Source organism: Diorhabda carinulata, chromosome 8, assembly GCF_026250575.1.
Source record: "Diorhabda carinulata isolate Delta chromosome 8, icDioCari1.1, whole genome shotgun sequence".
NCBI lineage: Eukaryota > Metazoa > Arthropoda > Insecta > Coleoptera > Chrysomelidae > Diorhabda > Diorhabda carinulata.
In genome coordinates this window covers 94,953-116,278 of record NC_079467.1, presented here as the reverse complement: position 1 = coordinate 116,278, position 21,326 = coordinate 94,953, and the positions used below count along the sequence as shown (strand labels likewise).

At 31.8% G+C, this 21,326-nt stretch overlaps 1 protein-coding gene across 7 annotated transcripts in view; it reads right to left on the bottom strand.

Annotated features, from left to right (window-relative positions):
* The window catches only part of LOC130897122 (liprin-beta-1), a 37,757-nt gene extending 19,185 nt beyond the window's left edge, over positions 1-18,572 (bottom strand). For 4 of the 7 annotated variants that reach the window (XM_057805741.1, XM_057805744.1, XM_057805747.1 and 1 more), the window contains exons 1-5: positions 18,250-18,555; positions 13,861-14,406; positions 9,292-9,432; positions 1,999-2,549; positions 449-625 (exon numbers count right to left, since the gene is read on the bottom strand). In XM_057805741.1, the coding sequence (XP_057661724.1) occupies positions 449-625; positions 1,999-2,549; positions 9,292-9,432; positions 13,861-14,383 (1,392 nt within the window). In that variant the 5' untranslated portion in view covers positions 14,384-14,406; positions 18,250-18,555. Of the gene's footprint in view, positions 1-448; positions 626-1,998; positions 2,550-9,291; positions 9,433-13,860 lie in introns of all 7 variants that reach the window. The other 3 variants (XM_057805746.1, XM_057805743.1, XM_057805742.1) reach the window with 3 other exon arrangements.
* Positions 18,573-21,326: the final 2,754 nt, after the last annotated feature.

The following is a 21,326-nucleotide window of genomic DNA, read 5'->3' as shown; positions in this document are numbered from 1 at the left end:
GATACTCATTTTAAAATATATCTAAAATTAAGATGTGATAGTTGGATAGCTCTTTCAGCCAAATCAACAATCACCTATTTTTTTAAAGATAAGATGGCATGTTTAATAGTTTGAGGACCGAAGGTTACATCGACAATAATACAAATAACAAGAATAACTGTACCACATAAGTGTTGACGATATTGCAAGTACAACTTGTAAAAAACACTTATAACACTTATAACTTTTAATAACAGTACAATTATTTACTGGAGAAAGAAGAATAACTTAACAAACTTAAAAAAATCGTTACATTATTTATACTAAATAAATTAGAATGTACGGTATAAGATCATCTGTATATAATGTAGGAGCTGGAATTTTTAGAAAATAATTCGAAATGGAGCAGTTAGCAGTTATGAGGTTTTATAAGAACACTTTGTTTATAAGGAAATTGACGAATACTTACTCTTTGTAATTTATCCTCGGTTTCTGATAACTGCTGTTTTTTCTCATAGAGTAACTTTTCTAAATCTGAAATTTTATCAGATTGAGCTTCGATTTGATCTGTCAATACTTGTACTTGTAATTGGAGGTTATCTTTTTCGTACTGAAGTTTCCTAAATTTTTCGTCCGTTTCGGTCGGCTAAAAATAGATGATATATATATATATATATATATATATATATATATATATATATATATATATATATATATATATATATATATATATATATATATTGATTTGTAATCGAACCAATGCAATCAATATTTGAGAATCCCAACATGTACGTACAATTAATATAAAAGATGAAAATATCGCAAAATATACTTAAAATATAATAAATATATATATATAATAAATAATTTTTTTTTAGATAAAAAAAAGTTAATACCCCTTCTAAACAGTCTATTTTCTTTAAAAGCATAAGTCTTTTCTATGACTTCGACAGATGGTAATTCAAGTCCACCATAAATTATTGTTCTGGAATGTGTTTCGTACAGACTTTCCTTTAACCAACAGCTGCAGTAGACAAACGATTCGGTTTGAAATTGTTCATATGTTAACTATTTTTCATATTCAGAGAAACGTCACAAAACAAATTCAAAAAGTACTTAATCACAAAATCAAAGATGTCTACACAATAATAAAACGAATTGTACGAATCAAGAAGTTTTAATTTGGTTTTTACAATTTAGATACGTAACCAAAATTTCATTTTACATAGTTTTGGAGACCAAAACATGAATATAACATACTCCCTTTGTCGATATATTGAATATACCGATTTTTGGAGATTGTAATGACTCTTTCAAGCATAGCACGGCAATTTCTTCCTGAATATTGTTCATTAAATCTTGATGGGTACTGGACGGTTCATATAAACACAACTTTAAAAATCCTTATAGAAAAAAGTAACAGGGGAATAAATCATGAGATTAGGTCGGTCATTGCAAATAGCCAGTGATTAAGATGAGGTTTTCTGGGAAGTGTTCCCTCAAAAAGCCATCGGTGCGGTGTTTTCCATTTAAGCCTTTTTGGAATTAAATATTTACATACCGCGTTCACTGACACTGCGACTCATTTTCCTTAAAAAACTAGGAACCAATGATTGCAGGAAATTGGACATCACACTGTGACTTTAGCTGAATGCAAATGCCTTTTATGCAATTTTTGAGGAATTATGTCAACCAAGCAGCGCATGTTTTGTTTATGCAAAGACCCACTTAAACGGAATGGGCTTCATCGCTAGGAAAAAATACCTTCTTCAAGAACGACACCCAGAAGACACACAAACTCGTTCCTTCGAGAGTTGTGGTCATGACCGGACAGTTCCATCTTGTATAGAAAAATACGCCTTCATGGAGAATTGGAATTAAATGATTTCTTATAGGCTAAGAATACAGTCAAAACAACCAGTAGTTTATGGTAGGCAGTTATCACAAATAGTCACCCGTCGAAGTCATTGAAAAAACCTTTACGGACCAACTTATTATACAACAAATTATACGAAATACCTTACTATACGTAGGAGGCGTCCAATGATGAGTTCTGTCGCCATAAAAACAACACGGCGGAATAATTGGGGCCATATGATATGAACAACACTGCAATTCATGCCTAAATCTTCCAAAATCACTATATATATCTGGATGACTCCCCCTTTCGATGAATCTTTGATGATGTTGATTTCTTTCTAACGTAGGATTACTGCCGTATCTTTGAGGATCTTGTCTTTCGTGTCTCCTTTGAAAATTATCGTAACAAAACTCGTGAGGGTTGCAACACCAACTTTGGCAACCACCACCGGTGAAATCATCCAATCTAGGAGGACTTTTTAAAATGTGCGATCGGGATTTTTGATCTCTTTCTATTCTATTTTGATGTATTTTTCTCCTATCCAAGCTTTCGGTAGTCTTTTCTTTGCGAGGCGTCTTTTCGCGAACCGTCCGATTAAGTGGGGGTTTTGTACAAGTAATCTGTTCGACGTCCTCCATTTTTTGTGACGGATTATCCGCAGATTGTTTACGGATCCATTGGAAGTCGTTGTTGCAACGTGTTGAGCTATCTGTTTGATAAAATGTTAAATTTTTAAGTATAAATGGGTCTAGGGTAAATATATTTATGATGAGAAAATATTACGTACTTCGTGGTAGACGTAGACAAATAAAATTTAGATGTTCTAGGTAAGCAGAAGACATCTAAATTATTTCATAGAAGATGGCGATATAACGGAAGAGATTGATAACACTTGCCATTAGTTTCCGGCATGTTTTTTGCTTTTACGGGTGTTAATTGAAACGAATTTTTAGATGGAAACATGATTAAAGAAATTCGGGAATATTACGAAAATATTATCTTGAAAGTGCCGCGTTCCATGGAATGATTTCTAATTGATACTTTGCCTTTAAATTGACCATATGAACACGGATGATGCTGAACATCCAGAACAGTCATTTACTATAAGTACTTCCAAAATGGTTGTGTCCTTACCTTAAAAATTCAATCAAATGTTTGAATTTCTTCAAACGTTATCCAATTGAATTGTGCATTTAATATGAAACTTGGAAAATGGACTTTATGCGAGAAACGTGCTCCCAAGAAAACATCAACCATTTTTTCATGAAATAAGATCATCATGCCTACAGTATTTTGGGAGTACTAATGTATAATATTTATTGATTGATTAGAAAAAGAGAAAATCATAGCTGGTCAATCTTATGGTGTTTTTATGACACGTGTTTGTGCCGAATTTAAGACAAAACAACCACATTTGTTCCATAATAACAATGCCGCTTCAATTCATCCACTATTGTTGCCTCATCTAAAAAATCATTTTTTGAATGATTCGAAAAAATTGAAAGCTCGCTCTATTGAGTTGGAAGGATGTTATGTTGAAAAATAAAATATGGAAACTGTTTTATAAAAAGGTAAAACGACCCTCGTAAGCAAACACATTGAAATTTTAAATAACTTAACTCAAAATATTCATTTCTATTATACTCATAATCAATAATCATGATTCTTGAAAAAAGTTTATCAGATAATCTGAAATCAACTTGAATATTTTTTTAAAACGAAGTAACAATAAAAGATTTATTGACCTGGAGGAATTAAAGTGTAAACGAAGCTGGGTTTATCTGAAGCACGGATACTTAAAAATGGCGAGCACTAATGCGGCTGAACATCTCTTTGAAAGGGGTAGACAATTATAATTATTAGTAGGGGTATGTCGGTGATAAAACAAATCTTGTATATATAGGCTATCAATAATAATGACGAGAGTGATAATCTTTTTTTGAAATAAATATTATTATCGCTTCAAACGAAACAAAGCGTTGGCAACGTCGCAGAGTACAATTTAAAAGCTTACAGATCAGTGAATTGATTGCTCTCCATTTATTTCAAAAGTCGGATGACTCCCTCTAATGAACATAGTTGAATGCGAATTCAGTTTCGACCACATTACGTTAGAATCTTAACAGATTCTGATACAAGGTTTATCGAGTTTTTCAACGCAGAAATTTCATATCGGTGTAGCAATAAAAAATAGGTCAAAACTTTGCATTAATTATTTTCTGCAGCTACGAAAATAAATACTAAGACACAAATAGAAAGAACTTTATTGATAGTTTTGTGTTTATTAATATGTATTATTATTAATATGTATAGTTTGAACAACCAATAAAGTGAAAATAATACAAGAGGTATTATACATCCATCTTATACACCTGATTTTCCATGTGTGATTTCTGGTTATTCTCTAATCTAAAAAATGATCGACTCATCAATTGTTTGAGAACACTCCAAAAGATGACTGGCTTCAAGCTTCCAAGTTGTGGGAGCATTAATGTCGGTGGTGATTATTTTGAAAGTAAATAAAATCAATTTTATTAAAATACTAGTAGATTTCTCAAAATATATAACGTCACAAATGTATTATAAGCTGAAGTTATAAATGTATGGCAAAGTAATTCACATAAATCTAATTTTATTTTATTTACTCCAAAATTGAAACTTGATATGATTGTTAGTAGCAGAAACCACATCGTTGGTGGTTTTTTCATTGAGGGCAATTTGGAAACGGCTCGTTATTTGGAACTATTTCCATATGACGTCATTCCAACTCAGGCAAATTTATATTCTGATCCAGGAAACCCTCAAGTTCCAGTGAATTAGATATGGTTTCAGCAGACCATCACATTACGAACGCAGAACCTCTATGCAATATTTCCCAATCGGTGGATAGGGAGGCGAGGATCGTTAGAACGGCCAGCACGATACCTGATCTTACATTATTGGATTTCTGGTAAGAGTACCTTTTCCGTGGCGCCTGGATTTGACTATGCCATTTTGTAAATCGATCCAAAATAAGTCGAAAATGAAGAATAAAATTTTTCGATATCTCTTTTCGTTTTCGAGATATCGATACATGAAGTTGGAAACCTAACCAAACCTTCTCGTGGTGTACTTTGTAATTTTTCACAGCCAAAATTGTCTAAGAAAAATTTTTTCGCGTGAGGATTATTTTAGTTTTATTATTATTTCGCCCCCTCACTCCCATGGGAGCTCCGCCCCTGGGCCCTGGTCTGCCCAAAAGCCACGAGGAACGGGTGAGTTTGGAGAGGGGAGATTGGGCGCAGATAAATTCGGAGTGGGTAGATTTGGAACGATTTTTTACGATCATTTTTCTTATTCGGTTTATTTTGTCGTTAAAAATGGGATAAATGATGTAAAAATAATTGCCAGAGAACTTTTCCAGGATAATTGTGAAATACTATAGTAGTCTGGCTTTTCAATTATAAAACAAACGAAAATAAAGAATTTTTGAAAGCATTCAGAACGTACTTTTTGCTCGAAAGAGGATATTTTTACATTAAATTACTAATTAAATCTTCAAACTATCATTAAATATTTTTTTTATTTCATAAATAATGAAAAACAACCGACAATTCTTTATAAAAAAACATTAAATTATTCACGTATTTATCGTATGTTAAGTTATATTCATCACAGAGTGACGAAAGTTATCAAAACTGGTACATTTTGTTATAAATATCTGTTTTTTTTTCAATTTAATTTTGGAGTATCAGGGTAAATAATGTAAAAATTAAATAAAACATCTTTTGTTTATCGAATTACAAGATTCATATTGAATTTTTAGTGATAAAATATTCATTTGAAACGAAGTATTGAACGCCATAAAGGTAATTTTAAACTAACGTTTGATTATAACTTTAAGTATCGATATATCGTTTGATTGGAAAAAATTATCGTTTGCGATTAGGTCCATCACGCCTGATATTTTAAATAAGGTTGAAGTGGTGCACAGAATGAACGCAAACATGACGCTGGTTCGTTAGTAAATATAACCTTAAAAGTACATGTATGTAAAGAAATTTGAACGGAGATAAACGAATTTGAGTTCTTTATAATTTAATATATACTTACTTACTGTATGAAATGTGAAGAGGAATATATACAAAGCGATATTTGACACGGCGTTGGTGGGTGAGACCCCAATTCGAATAAAAATATCTACAATTACTTTACTAAAACGAAAATGAACGAAATAGATCCAGACGAATTTTTTAAATATAGATGAATGAAACTGGGTTTATATGAACAACTTTTGAACTTATTGAGCAGATTGTCGATTAGATCAGGAAGTTAATCACTAGTTCTTGTCATGGAATTTTCAAATGGAAAAATTATTCCCTATATTCTGCCAATTTTCTTGTACCCAGCCGACAGCTTCATTTGAAAAAGTCATTTTGCAAGTACAAACTACATTAGAAAAGTGAGGTTATGTTTTTTACGTTCAGCGACGATCAGCGCGTAAAAAGTAGAAAAGTCGATTGACTTCGACGTCAAGACCGCGTACAAGAGCGATCATTGTATGCGTTATTACATTTTCTCAACAAATTGAACTATCTTTTATGAACATCTAGAGCGTGTCATGCTCGCATTCATTCTGTGTACCTTTTCAAGTTTAGTTTTTGATAATATTGTATAATTGTCTAAATTGTAATAACGATAAAATTCGTGAATAGAGAATGAAGACACCTCTCAAACGATACAAGCTTATAATTCGTAATTAAAATATTGGGGCTGTAATTAAAGGTAGGGATCGCATTTTCACATTGACGAATGTAAATTTATAAATCAATTTCGACGTGCTCAAGTATTTTTTCATGAATATGTACGGTGACCGAAATAATAAATTAATTTTACACACTGTACGTAAGCTCGTCTATCTGTTACTTAAAGTGTACTCTAAATATCGATTTGTTGAATATTTGTAAACAAGCTAGATAAAAATAGATAATTTGTTCAAGACAAAAACATTATTATTATTATATAAAAATAAATAAAATTTCCACCAGGAATATGTTTGTTAATGTTAATCAAATCTAATCAAAACAGATATATTCTACGAAAGCACTGGGTTCATTTTCATTGGAGATCTCGATTTTTCCGTTCTCAACTACACAAGCCATCTGTTCAAACCGAAAACGATTACCGGTCTTGCATTTTTTGATCTCGATCGTATTTGATGTTCGTTTTAAACGAGAGTGTGGGCGGTGTCGGTTTGTTGCCAATCAAAAGACGTAAAAACGAGAATAAATCGAGCGTGGACGGCTAGCTTGCCCCCTCCCCTTGCCAGACTTGTGTCAATAGCTTCTAGGAGGCACCTCGCGAGAGTCTGGATCGGGAGTTAAAGGCTCTCAACGCAGGTCTTGGCAAGTGAAAGTGACAAGAGTGCAAGCCTTCCACACTATTTATTCCGTTTATTGCAGAATCGACGTGATTAAAGCCCCCTCGCGTCCTCTGACCGGCGTCAGATGGTAGGAGCGCACCTTCCACACTCTCGCACACGCGTTTCCTCGTAGAGAATCTGATTAGGCCATAAAGAAAAAGAAAATTAAATAAAAGAAAACATTATGCCAGAACCAGACTCTTCCCAAGGCTACACGAGGGAAAGGGAATGCGAGAGTGTGGACGTCGTCTTCTATCGTCACGCCTTTTTGTCGCTCCGTTCCGTGCCGGTGCAGTCAAAGGACATGAGAACGTAAATATAGGATGAATCGAGAGTGTGATTCAACAGATATTCTATTATATTTTTTATGCAGAGCTACAGCAAATAACTTTAGTGAGAAGATGGTTGTCATAATTCTTTATAACACCTTTATACAACAAATGAAGTTCTCTTACTATGAGAGATAATGTTTTCCTCTCATTTTAGAATAGCAAAGACGTATCACTTTATTTTTCATGCGTTAAGTAATTTGAAACGTATACAAATATATAATAATTTGTATATATACGTAAGCTCTGTTATCGCTTTGGTGAGGCGTTGTAGTTTAATTAACTTTAATTCAACAAATCGATTTGTTGATTTTTTATAAACGAGCTAGGTAAAAAAATAAATTACCAGAAATATATTTTAGTATATAAATAAATAAAATTTCGATCTGAACAGTGTTTATTAATGTACACTGAAGTAACGTGGCTCTCGGTTTCTGTTAAATTTAGAAAAAAAAGTTTTTCCACAAACAAATCAGGCCATGTGCGTTTAAATAGTACAGTATTTAATTTACGATAATGACGGTAATCACCACCTACATCGATGCACTCTCTTAACTCAAGATTCCACAACTTGGAGCCAGTTTTGAAATTGGTCCATTTGTTCATCTTTTTTCATCCTCGATCATTGAACGTCGATCTCGTTGATGTTTTTTTTTTTTAAGTTAAAGAATAAGCTGAAATCACACACGGTGCAATAAGGCGACAAGGGTGGATTTTCAATGACTTTTACATTATTTATGTATGCTGCGCAGGTGTCCACCATTATTTAAAATTTTCCGCGACATTCTTACTCGCCTTTTGGAAATCATGAAGCGTATGTGGCATTTACATGAAGATGATCATGTAAATTTACCATTTATCACCAAGAGTAGCCTCAAGCGCTTGACAGATACGTACATCTTGATCTTTACGATCATACGTCTCACTATCTCAATGTTTCCAACAGTAACTGAAGCACGGAACCCACCAGCACGAGCATCATCACAAAGGGGTATCCGTCCACTTCTAAATTCGCCGTATCAGCGAAAACAGTTGCTCGTGAAGAACTTTCATGATCAAATACGTGCTGCAACAGTTTTTGTTGTCCACTTACATCGACTTTTCAATCATAGAGCGTACATGTACCAATATTTACTATGTGATAGAGTTAAGTAATCCAAAACAACTTTCTTCACAGCGGCGCATCATCCTCAATTACTTATTTATTATTATGAACTCTAACCTCATTAAGTTATCGTTACTATAAATTTGTCTGTGTTTAGTCTCTCTGTCAGTTTGATAGATTCCACTTCAACCCCATTTATTATTTAATTATTATTAATGTGACTATAATGAACTATCAAATCCTCAGTTTGCTAAATAAATTGATATTAAAAATTAAGTTGGTGAAGTGAGTTATTTAATTATATCAGCGACTCAATTGCAGATGCCACGAGTGAGGTGTCAACCTCCTCCACAGCAATGCGAGGCCACATACATATTCAGTTTCAATACAACGGACAGATTTCTAACCAAGACGGGTTAAGCAAATTCTACTATTTGTTACGTCATTTGTGTATTGTTAATAATTATGTATGTTTTTATTCGATTTGCAAACTTTCATTTCATAACCCCTCGTATAATGTCTACCATCAGTTAAATAGTTAACAAAAATACAAGATTTGTTTTCTTTCGGTTAGAAAAGCATTTTTATTATTATTGAAATTAGTATTTGCTTTCACCTCTTGAATTGGACTGATGTTCTGATGAAGATGTAGACAAATCTGATGTAGAACTTTGACTGGAATAAATTTCGGACCATGCTTGATTTTGTTGATCCTTTATTGTAGAATCGTCTTCTAGACTTGAATCGTCTTCTTGTCCTGATAAATGAAGTTTTGAGTAATTTGGATGCATATTCTTTTATACTTTCTATACTTTGCAAAGAAAAATAAAATATTTTCTGTAGGAAAAATATTAAATTAATTTCTAAACAATGGGTTAACTTGAAGAAGTTCTACCCAAAAAACACATACAACAAGGAGTAACGTTTAACCATAAAAATTGGGAAAAATTATGGTAAGATGATGTCAGATCTCGTGGGTGTAAATTATAGCACATCAAAACAATAAAAATGTTCTTTTGATAAATTTCTGTTCAAACGAATCAAATTTTCCTTCCTGGTAATAGAACCAACCTTTATACCTAAATTCAATAATAATAGGAAATGCCACATCACATTCCTTTTGAAATAAGACACTCTAAACCTGATTGAATATTGATTGGTTAGGTTAGGATTGGAACTAATTTTTGACCAGTTTATCCAATATCATACGCAACTAGCATCTGATATTAAGGGCATTATTAAAATTATAGAAAATCGTATTTTTTTATCTTCCACAGTTTTTTTTTTGTTTACATTATTACTATTTCCGCTTCTTTCCTCTTAGAATTTAACATCGCAGTATAAAGAACAATTTTTTTTATAATGGTCGTTATCATCCCCAACCCTAAAATGGCTACCAGGAAATGAGGAAGCAGAGAGCCTTCCGAAAAAAGGGACAACGATTCCATACTTAGGACCAGAGCCCTATTGTGGCCACATCATTGATGAACTTATAAAGAATCAGATGGAGTATCTTTGTAGTAACACCACTTCTAAGACATGCCAAAAGATTCATAACCATATCGGCTAAGAAAACTCAGAAATCCATAGGAACAGCACAACGTTTACTTAAAGGCTTAAGTACCTTGAAGGAAGATTATTAACACCTTGGTAAGATGGACAAAAAACCCTCAAAATATAGCCTCCTTTGGAAGCAGAACAATGAGATGTAGAGTCTTGTACAAAATATCTTTTATGTATAGGGGCAGATTGGCTGAAAACAATCTACAATTATCCCCGGGCAAATCAAACAGAAAGAACAAACAATGTATTTATTATTCATGAAAATTCGTGTCATAATATCCGTGAAATATGACAGTTTACTCCCTAATTTTGTCCTGGAAACGTTCCGTTACTGGAAACGTTTACGTTGCAATTATCGAGAACGCGAATAATATAATTAGAAATGGTGATAAATTTCAATGTATTAATGCAAAACACAATTTCATATTGGAAGTAAGTTATTGAAATAGAAAAAGCGACAACAAAACAGAGTTAAATACAGGGAAAACATTCTTTGGTAAAAAAGAAGCACCTTAAAACCTAGAAATTGTGGTAAAAGTAACGATATCTTCAGCTATAAAACATGCGACATTATGGAAAATGAAACAATACAAAGATAGATTAAGTAAAATATTAAAAAGACTAAAGATAAAAGCAATTACAGATAAAATATATGGAACACAATTGAGAAGCTTTTCCTGAAACACTAAAAAGACCATTCGAATCCAAAATTGAAACGTCAAAAAAGTAGCTGAGACAAAGGTTATAAAATTGGAAGGTATAAAAGTTAAATCGAAAAATAGAAAAGTATAAAGCTATACACCTCGCCGTAATCTGGCTTAGGATAGGATAATTTAAAGTTTCAATCCAAAAATTCGAGATGCCGAAGGATATGAAGTAACAAATAAAACAGAATATAACTAGATTAAGTAAATGTTAAGGATGGAAGTGGAGATAAAGATGGAAATGATTTTATGTATGTAATGATAGTATCACTTTTTATGATAAAATTTTACACAATCCACAAATTACGTTAAATTATATTACCATTATAATTGTGGTCTACACATCTACACTGATAGACCGTCTACGATATAAAACACACAACGTTTAGCAAAAAACAAACTTTCTAATAATAACAAACTACGAAATACATCGAGTAGACACAGTTGGTAATTCTCAACTGAATTCGTTTGATAACAACGAAAAACATACCTCTTAGCGCACCAGAAGTGGTGTATCATTGAAGTCTAATGGCTTTTCTATTTTAGAAATTGTATATTAATTGGCCTTTGTCCAAATATACAAACATTATATGAATAATATGAATCAATTTATATAAAATAGAATTAATTAACTCGACAGGGATGCGATTCGAATTATCATATCTGCAAACGATCTAAAGTGTCCCATTTGAGCAATTTATAATATTATTGGGTTGTAAAATTGAAATACACATTTCGATTATCTTGAGAACAAAAATTTGACACGGTTCCCGCCAGTTTTTAACTTTTTTTTTATGGAATTTTGACCAAAATATGATCTTATTTCGTCATAGAACTGGTGATGAAATGGAACAGGAATGAAAATAACAACAGGATACAAGAATAAAAAATTAAATATTATATGCTCAGAGAAATTATGAATAAACTATCGCTTTTGGGGCAAAGAAAATCGGAGTTTAATACATGAACAATCATTGAACTTGCTCATAAGGTGATATCAGACGGTTCACTTTTCGGTTCATTCGAATGAATGATCACTCAAGTTAATGTTATCGTTTTTTCATTCCACGTTCACAAGACACACACAAAATTATAAAAAAAATGAACTTTATTCGCTCATTTCCTCGAATAAATCGTCAAACGAACTCGAGAGAACGTTCTCTTCGTGTTCATACGTTTAATTTTTCGTTCATTCGAAGTGCGAGTGATTGATGCCGAATGCCGAAATCCTAAATCGCTGGATTGGTTCAATAATAAATTCATTTATCACTTTTGATTCATTTAATGCCTAGACGTTTCATTCTTAAAGAAAGATGCTGAAAATAAATGAATAAAAAGTGAACTATACTTATAACGTGATATATATGCCGAAGGCGTCATGGATCCTTATTTTTTGAAAATGCTGCGGACCAAATGATTACTGTGATAGGCGAACGCTACATAACCATACCCAACAACTTTTTCCTACCTCAATCTAATGAATTTGAACTGAAAAACATAAGTAATAGGATTGGGCAACAGCGCATACATACTGCACGATCTACAACCGAAATTCTGAGGGCTACATTTACAGATTGTCTAATGAGAAAATCGGTGATTGGAAACGGACCCGTTTTACCATCAATTCAAGCGACCCCTACTTGCAATCAAAAAAAAAAACTATCGCAAAACTCGTCATTCTTAAAAGAGCTACAGTCTTTTATTGAACACTGATTTGTGTTTTGTCCTTTAGTGGAAAACCATCTATACAACGATTATTATTGACAATGGATGTCTCGAAATATTCTATTTATATTCTTAAGACTATTGTTTACTATAGATATTATTAGAATAACGTTTTATGCATATCCTGAATAACGTCGAGTGACTCATTTGAATGTTTGAATGAATAAATAGTTTAATGAATTCACACATTATTGACTAGCTAATAACCTACGAGGAATCTTGATATCTTAAATATGATCTAAGTATTTTTTAACGTGTTAAATACTAAACAAATAAAAAATAGTCTAATCTTACTTAATTAGCGAAAAGGGGATTCTAATAAATGATTTCTGTCATTGAACAATTCAGAAAACTGATAATGTCAACAATTTAAATCGAGAAATCGCTTATTTGTAATCGATTTCGAGAAATTCGTCTTTAAATGCGAATCAGACCATGATATAGTCAATGAACGACAGTTTATTTGGGCTGGGACATAGTTTTTCGGTTGATAGTCCGGCCAAATTAGGCCAAAAAATAAGAATGAAATTACATAAATTCCCATCAAGCTGAAAATCAATAAAATTGTTTAAAATATAATTAGGAATAAAATTTTAAAGTTCCCCATCATTCCCTTGCGTGGAAAAAATGTCATTCAAGGTCGATTATTTGAAAATGTCGAGAATATGTGCATTGTTTACGTTTTGTAACCGTGTCTTACAAGACTAATGGGCATTAAAATAAATTTTAACATTGATTTCACATCTTTGAAACAAGAATATACCTCAAGTTGAATGACGCTTTTAACTCGTGTAACTTGTAGTATAAACAGTATTATTCATAAAATTTTTACTCAATATATTATCACATTTCAATACTATAAATAGTACCAGTACCACTATAATATGATTGTTCCCCCCAAGATAGCTAACCAGCGCCATGCGGATTTTAAGAAGATGGTTTGATCTTCTTGACCAAAAAGCAAAATTTCATTCTGATGTCCATCATTATTTTATATGATTACAAATAAAGGAGAGCCTGAAAAACACAAAGTTCGAATGCCATAAGCTATAACCGGACTATTAACTGTTGATACTCTTTGAATCGATGTATCGTAAAAATTAGTATTAGTCGTATTTTTGTTAATATTGTATTTTTATAATAATAATTTGAAATTGAATTAATCCTTCAACATTTTTCTTTAACAAAATTACCTTGACCCGATTGCGCACCGCTCAGTTCCTCAGTAATAGTCTCCAACCCCTCACTAATCAGCTGCTCCTTTTCTTCCTCACTATCCGATGCCCCACTGTCACTACAACTTCCGTTACCGCAACTGTACGACTCACTCCCACCCCCTCCCCTCTTCTCATTCACATGATTTCTCAACACTTCCTCTTTCATATACTCGTTCACCTCGTGGAATTCCTCAGGTTTTTCTGATTTAGACTCCGTTTTGATAGGAAGACGGCCGATCCTTTTCAGCGAATCTGTAAAACAGAATTCCTGGACGTCTTCCGCGATGCTGTTAAAATTCTTGACGGCCGATTCGAAGCTAAATTCGTCATCTAAACAACCGATTTTATTTTTAGGTTGATCGTTTGGGGAACGGGAACTATTTCGATCCGGGATGAGTGAATTATTCCCTTTACAAATATTGTTGTAGTTTAGTTGTTGTGTTTCGAAAACAGTTACAGCAGCTGCCACGACTGGTCCGCCTTTACACATTTTTCTCATCTCGAATTTTTTATTTACGACAACTGGAAATGAAATTAGAGAGAAAAAACTTACGTTATCGTCGAATTTTGATACGAAATTTGACCTTTTTCATAAATAATAGTTAACGAGTCAACAGGAAATTCTTAATGACAAAAAATTATTGAATAATAATCCGTTCAAAGAGAATGTGAATTTTTTTTTGTCGTTAAGTTATTTACATTGTTTAAGTTATCCTATTTTATCAATTGTAGATGATAAACTTTTGAATACGTCTTGCCACAAAAACTTTACAATCACAATGTACCAAAATAATTATCTAGCTAATTTTTAATAAGTGTAACAAATAAAAACTGAAATTATTTCTATTACCATATAAAAACATTCGAATTCTAATGTTTATAATAAGGTAATATATTTATTACAATTCAAATACTGGTTTCGTTTTGTTGTATGTCGATTATTGATAATTTTATGGTAAAATATTGATTCAAAATACCTCATTGTCACTTTCGTTACTATACTAATATCTATTCAAAATATAAAACGACTGACAAAAATTCTAGTTGACAAATGATTTCGAAATTTGGTTTATGGGCCTAGACGATATTGATTCTAAACATCTTTTCCTAATCACTTGTGTCACATAAAAGGCACTTTATAGAAAAAAAGGTTTTTTGGAGAATTTCCGATTTTTCAAAAGGAAAATTGGGAGCCGTTTTACTAATCCTGAGACGCATTTTATATTTTAAGATTTATATTTTCAGATTTATGGAATGATTTAGTAGATTGGGTTGTTGAACCGTTTGTTAATAGTTTTTATGACCCGCATCGCGGCAGTAAGAAAGTTATAGTCAAACTATATTCATGTAATAGTTATTTATAAAACAAATGTTGAAAGTGTTTTATTATTTGAAATATGCGGAAGTTAGTTTTACAAGATACACGATAACTTTGATTTATACATATTCTTGATATTAGAATTGGTTGATTTACTCTATTGGACTATTGTTAGATGAAGAAACTCGAGAACAAATAATGGATGTCTATCCGTAATCGACTAAAATACTCATTATCCACCAGGCAGCAGTTCAAAATGGATACACTACAATCCGTAGGCAGCTTCACAAAAACTTGGAGATCTTTCAAAGACCAAAAAGCTATATAATTCGAAACAGATTCTAATCCTCTATAAGACAATAATTCGTCCATCTTTGGAGTATTGCTCGCATATTTGGAGCTTGGCTCACAAGCATACCTTTAGACTTAATACAGAAGAGAGCAATTTGACTTATAGGTTATAGAAACTTGGACAGCTTAGAGCATATAGGGGATGTTTTGACGATATTACCACGACAGATGCCCTTCCGAGCTCTCCAGCTTAATCCCATTTAGAGCAGTATTTGCATGATCTACTCGACAGGCAGACGTGACTCATGAACACTGAGTTCGCCTACAGACGCCCAGAACGTCGATTTATCGGGACTCCTTTCTTAGGAGAAGTGCAAAGCTGTGGAACCAGCTACCAAGACACGTTTCTCCCGAATACCACAACCTACGAAACTTCGACACCAATATCTACAGGCGGTACCTCCACACGGAAGGCACTACTCGAGTGTAAAGTTACCATCTTATGCTTGCTTTTTACATAGAAAGGGGTCTTAATTTAGTAAACAAATTGATATAGGAAATGAGGAATGAAGGTTATTGAAAGTAAATATCCATTATTGTGTATAAAGCAAGTGATATGGTATGTAGAATCTCCATTTTTGTTTATATATTTAAAATCACCCGTTTACGCAACATTTTCATGATATGTTATACGCAACGCTCTTGCCTTATCCAAACGTATTTTTTTTCATTCACGTTTATCATTTATAATATATATTAAGATAATTAGAGCATTAAAAGACCTGTACTTAATTATCAGCAAAACGTGTATCACACAACAAACAAAAAACTTCGTACATTCTAAAAAAAAATGATCTTATATAACCATAAATTTGGCACTGATGAGTAATTAAATTGATAAAAGTATTAACAGTTACGTTTCGAAAGTTAAATTATTAAAAAAAAGTGAAGACATTCAGTCGATCTTTGAATACAACACCACTCGATATATTTAAATTTTCTAAAATCTAAAAACTAAGAATGCGGGAAAGCGGTGTAAACCCAACAGATTACACTTTAACGCAGTTACTCTCCTTGTTTTTCTGTATATTCAAATGGAAGCAGTTTTGTGGAACAAGTTTTTGAAGGGATACAAACACAAATTGAAAAATTATGATGTATGTAAGAGTATTAAGACGATAATGGAAATTGTGAACACTTCAAATGTGGAGCGAAGAAAAGTTCACGCACTTCACTGGAACGTCTAGAAACGCGAATTATAACTAACTACAAGTAGTGTACCATTAATTCTCTGCTATTTATTTGATACTAGCTCTCAACCATACGTTTATGAAAAAAAGGGAGGAGATCCGCCGTTTTTATTCAAATTTCAAAAAGCCAATAAAAAATACAGTACCAATCAATTATAGTATTACCAATTAACAGTTAGGTATTTAAAATCAATTAATTTGAAACTGTTTATGTATCGAGTTTATTTTTTTTTAGTATGGAAAAAATTTTCTCATACGACACCTCGCTTCTGAGTCATAGGCCTTCAAAGTTTCGAAATCAAAACTTGTATTTAAGTATATTTTCTAAATTATACATTCGAACATTATAAAAATTTTTATGGAAGATTACGTATGTCCATGTAGAGTGCGGCTCATGCCCAATTGTTGACAAATCGTAACTTTTACAGGGATAACTTGTACAATCTAAAGTTAGCAAAAATGAATTATGTAAGTTATGTGTGCTTTGGGTGCCGCGTTTGCTTACTTTGGACCAAAAGCACATACAAAGAAATATTTCCCGGGCCTTAATGATACAGTTTTAGCAAAATTATTCGGAATTTTTGCGTCGAATCACAACAGTGAAGACAGTGGATTGTAAAGGGCAAATCTGCTCTGAAAAAGACGGTTTCTTTAGCCTAAACAGTAATGGCAACCGTTGTTCTGGGATTGTACATCACGAATCATTGCTTCATAAGGTAAAGGGAGAAATAACAGAAAACGATCGAATTTGAATTAAAATAAAGTGCAATCAATTGGATTTTAACCATGGCTAATTAGTTGACCTCCACCGTGTTCAACCGTTCAAGCCGACCCCAGCGACTTTTTCCTGTTAGTTTACGCTGAAGTTTTACTAACAGGAAAATTAAAATGATTGTAGAAAAAAAAGTCTTGTTATTTTGTTAGGTTGTGTACTTCTCATACAACCCTTGTACAACAACTTTCTAGCTTTTGATAATTATCTATCGAGCGATTATCGATGTATAACATCTATTGAACTTATTAAGTTGAATTTGTATCATTTAAAATCAAATATCCTTTGTTAATAATTAACAATTAAAATAAAATATCTTTCAGTAAATTATTGTTATGACATAAAACAAAAAGTATATAATTAAAAATAAATTTGATAAGTAATTTTCCTTAAATTTACAAAATGTTATAGTTGAACCCATCGTTAAATTAATAAACGTATTAACAACATTTTAATTGGAAATGAAAAAAAGCATATGATTCAAACGTAATCATTTTCTAATTTAGTAAATTACCGAAAACGTTTAATGGTTAATAAAATGCTGTTATACGAAAAACAAAATAAGTTTTGTTTACAGTTAATAAACGATATATTTTTAAAGATGTTTATCTACGTTGTGTATAAATACATGTTTCATATATATCAATTAAATCATACTGGTCACAACTATACACAAACGATTCACCAATTTCGCAATTTTCCGAACCATTCCTTTTTTTTTAAACATAAACTACCTATTTCTAACCCTTAATACTCGAGCAATAAAAAAACTTTTATCGACACAACCACTCTACACATAGCTATAACACACTCATTTTTTAATATATCAGATATTAAAAGTTATTCTTGGTATCGTTTTCTGATGATTTAAAAGTTTAAAAATAGATTCCAGACTTAACACTTGATATTATTCAACACTTCAAACCCGCACAGATAATAACCGATCAAACGAAATATCCTCCTGAACTTGCAGGAGTTTTCAATGCATTTTTGTACAGAGAGCATACGGTTACTGAATGCATTTTGTCGATCAGTGACAATTTAAACCAAGCAGTCATTCGTCGTTGTATCTTAAGTGACGGTAGCGCGTAATACTTAAAATAGAATCAGCCCATCATAATTTTAGTTCGGTACGATGTCTTCGTACAGGGTCATCCGTTGTCGCGACGTCAGTAGACGGTTCCGATCATTTATATTTTTTACATTTATCCTTAACCGATCGTAATTATTAAATTGAATGTATATTCATCCAGTGGCGGATCAATCGTTGGATTATTTGATACACCATGATAATAAAATGATATTTCCTCTATAGTACTCGGTATTAAGTTGGTTATATTCATACTGAATACATTGTTTACTCTACCACTACACCAATACTCACTATTACACTGTCTAAGGTGCGATTCAATAACTGAACACACTGTTTAAGGTGTGTTTCGATAACTGAACAGACTGTTTACTCTAGTACTACACCAACACTCACTATTACACTGTCTAAGGTGCGTTTCAATAACTGAACACACTGTTTACACCACCACTACACTGTTTAAGGTTTCAAGTTTTTTGATTACTTCATAATATACTTAATTATGAATAAAGATCAATGTACGACGCTGGTATCTATGTTTTCTTTTTCTATATAGTATGTGCAAGGTTCCTCATTCAACATAAGGACAATATTTTATGTATAAGGATAATACTTTATGTACATTTTTATCCCAAAGTATCCTATAATTGGATGAATTTCAGAACCTCAATTTTTCCAAATATCTACGGAATGATTTTGATTTAATATATTGTACGGATTATAAGAAACACAAGAGTTTCTAATTTTCAAATATTTGGACAAAAAGTTCCTCGATTCGCCCTCTGAAAGGATTATATCTCCTTATTAATTAGTTATAGAAAAAAATGTACAAAAAGAAATATATGTATGTATAAATAATGTCTTCATTAACCCCTTATCCTAAATTTATTATTACTCAAAAATATTGTTAATGATATAGAATTGCTGCTTCGGATATTTGAAAGACTTTGATTACTCAAGTGCAGGTTAATTTGAATTTAATAGTTTTCTTCATCATTATCATTGATAATATAATTGCTTTGTTATACAGATATTGATAATAATCACATATCTACTTAAATTTGAGGTCACATTCAAACAATTTCAAACAGTATATTATATTAAAATTATTTTAGTTTTACATTACATAAAGTAAATATATACATATGATATATGAGACTTAAATTATGTAATAGGTAATTTATGTTTATATTGTAGAAAAATACAAAATTATCTACCCAGCTAATGCTATTCAGTCAGAATCTGATTGGTATTTGAAGAAATATTCAGATAAAATATTTGTAATTTGTCAATATTGTTCAAACTTATATAGAAATTGCCCTATTATACCAAGGCATTGATATAATCACTGATCAGTAAATTCTAATATTGAAGGGGTATAATGGTGGTGATTGACTATCACAACTATTATCTTCATACATCTTTGAACGAGGTTTACATTCCATATTTAAAAAACATGAGTAACTTTAAAGAAAGTGTACTTACTTCTAAGTTTGGAAAGTCATTGACAATATAAATATGTACTGATTATAATTATGACGAATTGTAATAGATGCATTAAGAATAAACTGATCAATTACTAATATACATTTTTAGGATTCATAAATATTGATTCTTGGTTTTATTACTTCAATATAAATGCTTGTTTAATTAGATATTTAACAACACTCCTCAAAAGTATTTATTCACCTCTATTTTCTAGATGTTGACTAATATAACTTTTATATTTTATTAGGATTCAAAAATATACATTTACTGTCCTGGGACTTTAGGAAGACAATGATTAAAATTGTTTAGAAAAGATTAATCACAAGAAAAAATAAAATGTCTTGATACCCAAGACCTCCTTGTGGCTTGAACCTAAAAAACAGCTATAAAATATTGTTTTAGATATCAGAGTTGAAGAATTTCAAGGCAAAACTTTGTGGCAAAGTTGTAAATGTTGATGTTAAAAACAAAATATATCTGCACAAATTACTAATATAAATAACTATAATTACTTTGAAGGCATTTCATTAAAACAAACTATTCTAAAACACCTCTTTCTATATGGTCAATATCTACTTTTGAGCAGTGGTATATATATTATTTACTTACCTGTTTTAACCATTGAAGCAAAATTTTTTCTACGTGAGGTTCAGGAGCAGGATTAGATGTGGTGTTTTGCAACAATTCCACGAGGGTATTGGCAGCATCATTTACACTTAATTTAGTCTTAACAAAATTATAATCAGGAGAATGAGCTTTTAATGTTCCACTGTTTCCTATAATGAAAAAGCATGAATTAATTTTACACCTTACAATGCGTTTATTGTATATAAAAAGCTAATTGATTAATTAATGATAGGCAATGTTATTCTCATTACTCATGATTACTAATAAACTTGTCTTATGTAATTAAGCAATTTCAAGTAATTCCTAGTTCACCCTATTATATCTTAAATTCTTTGAATTATCTATTCCTCAATATTACTTAATTTAGCTTGACTTGAACGTATTCTTTAGGAATATACCAGAAATGATGCCATCCATCTGTAAAAGTGCTTGTTCTAAAAGTTTACTGGCTTCAGTTTGAGCTGACATTGCTGGAACTTTGTCACTCATTTCTTCAGCTTTGCCCATATCCTCTATTTTAGCGATTAAAATGAGAATCTGCACTAGGTACTTATTTCAATTTTAGTCAGAAACAGTCCCTACTTTACATTATTGAGATTAATAATA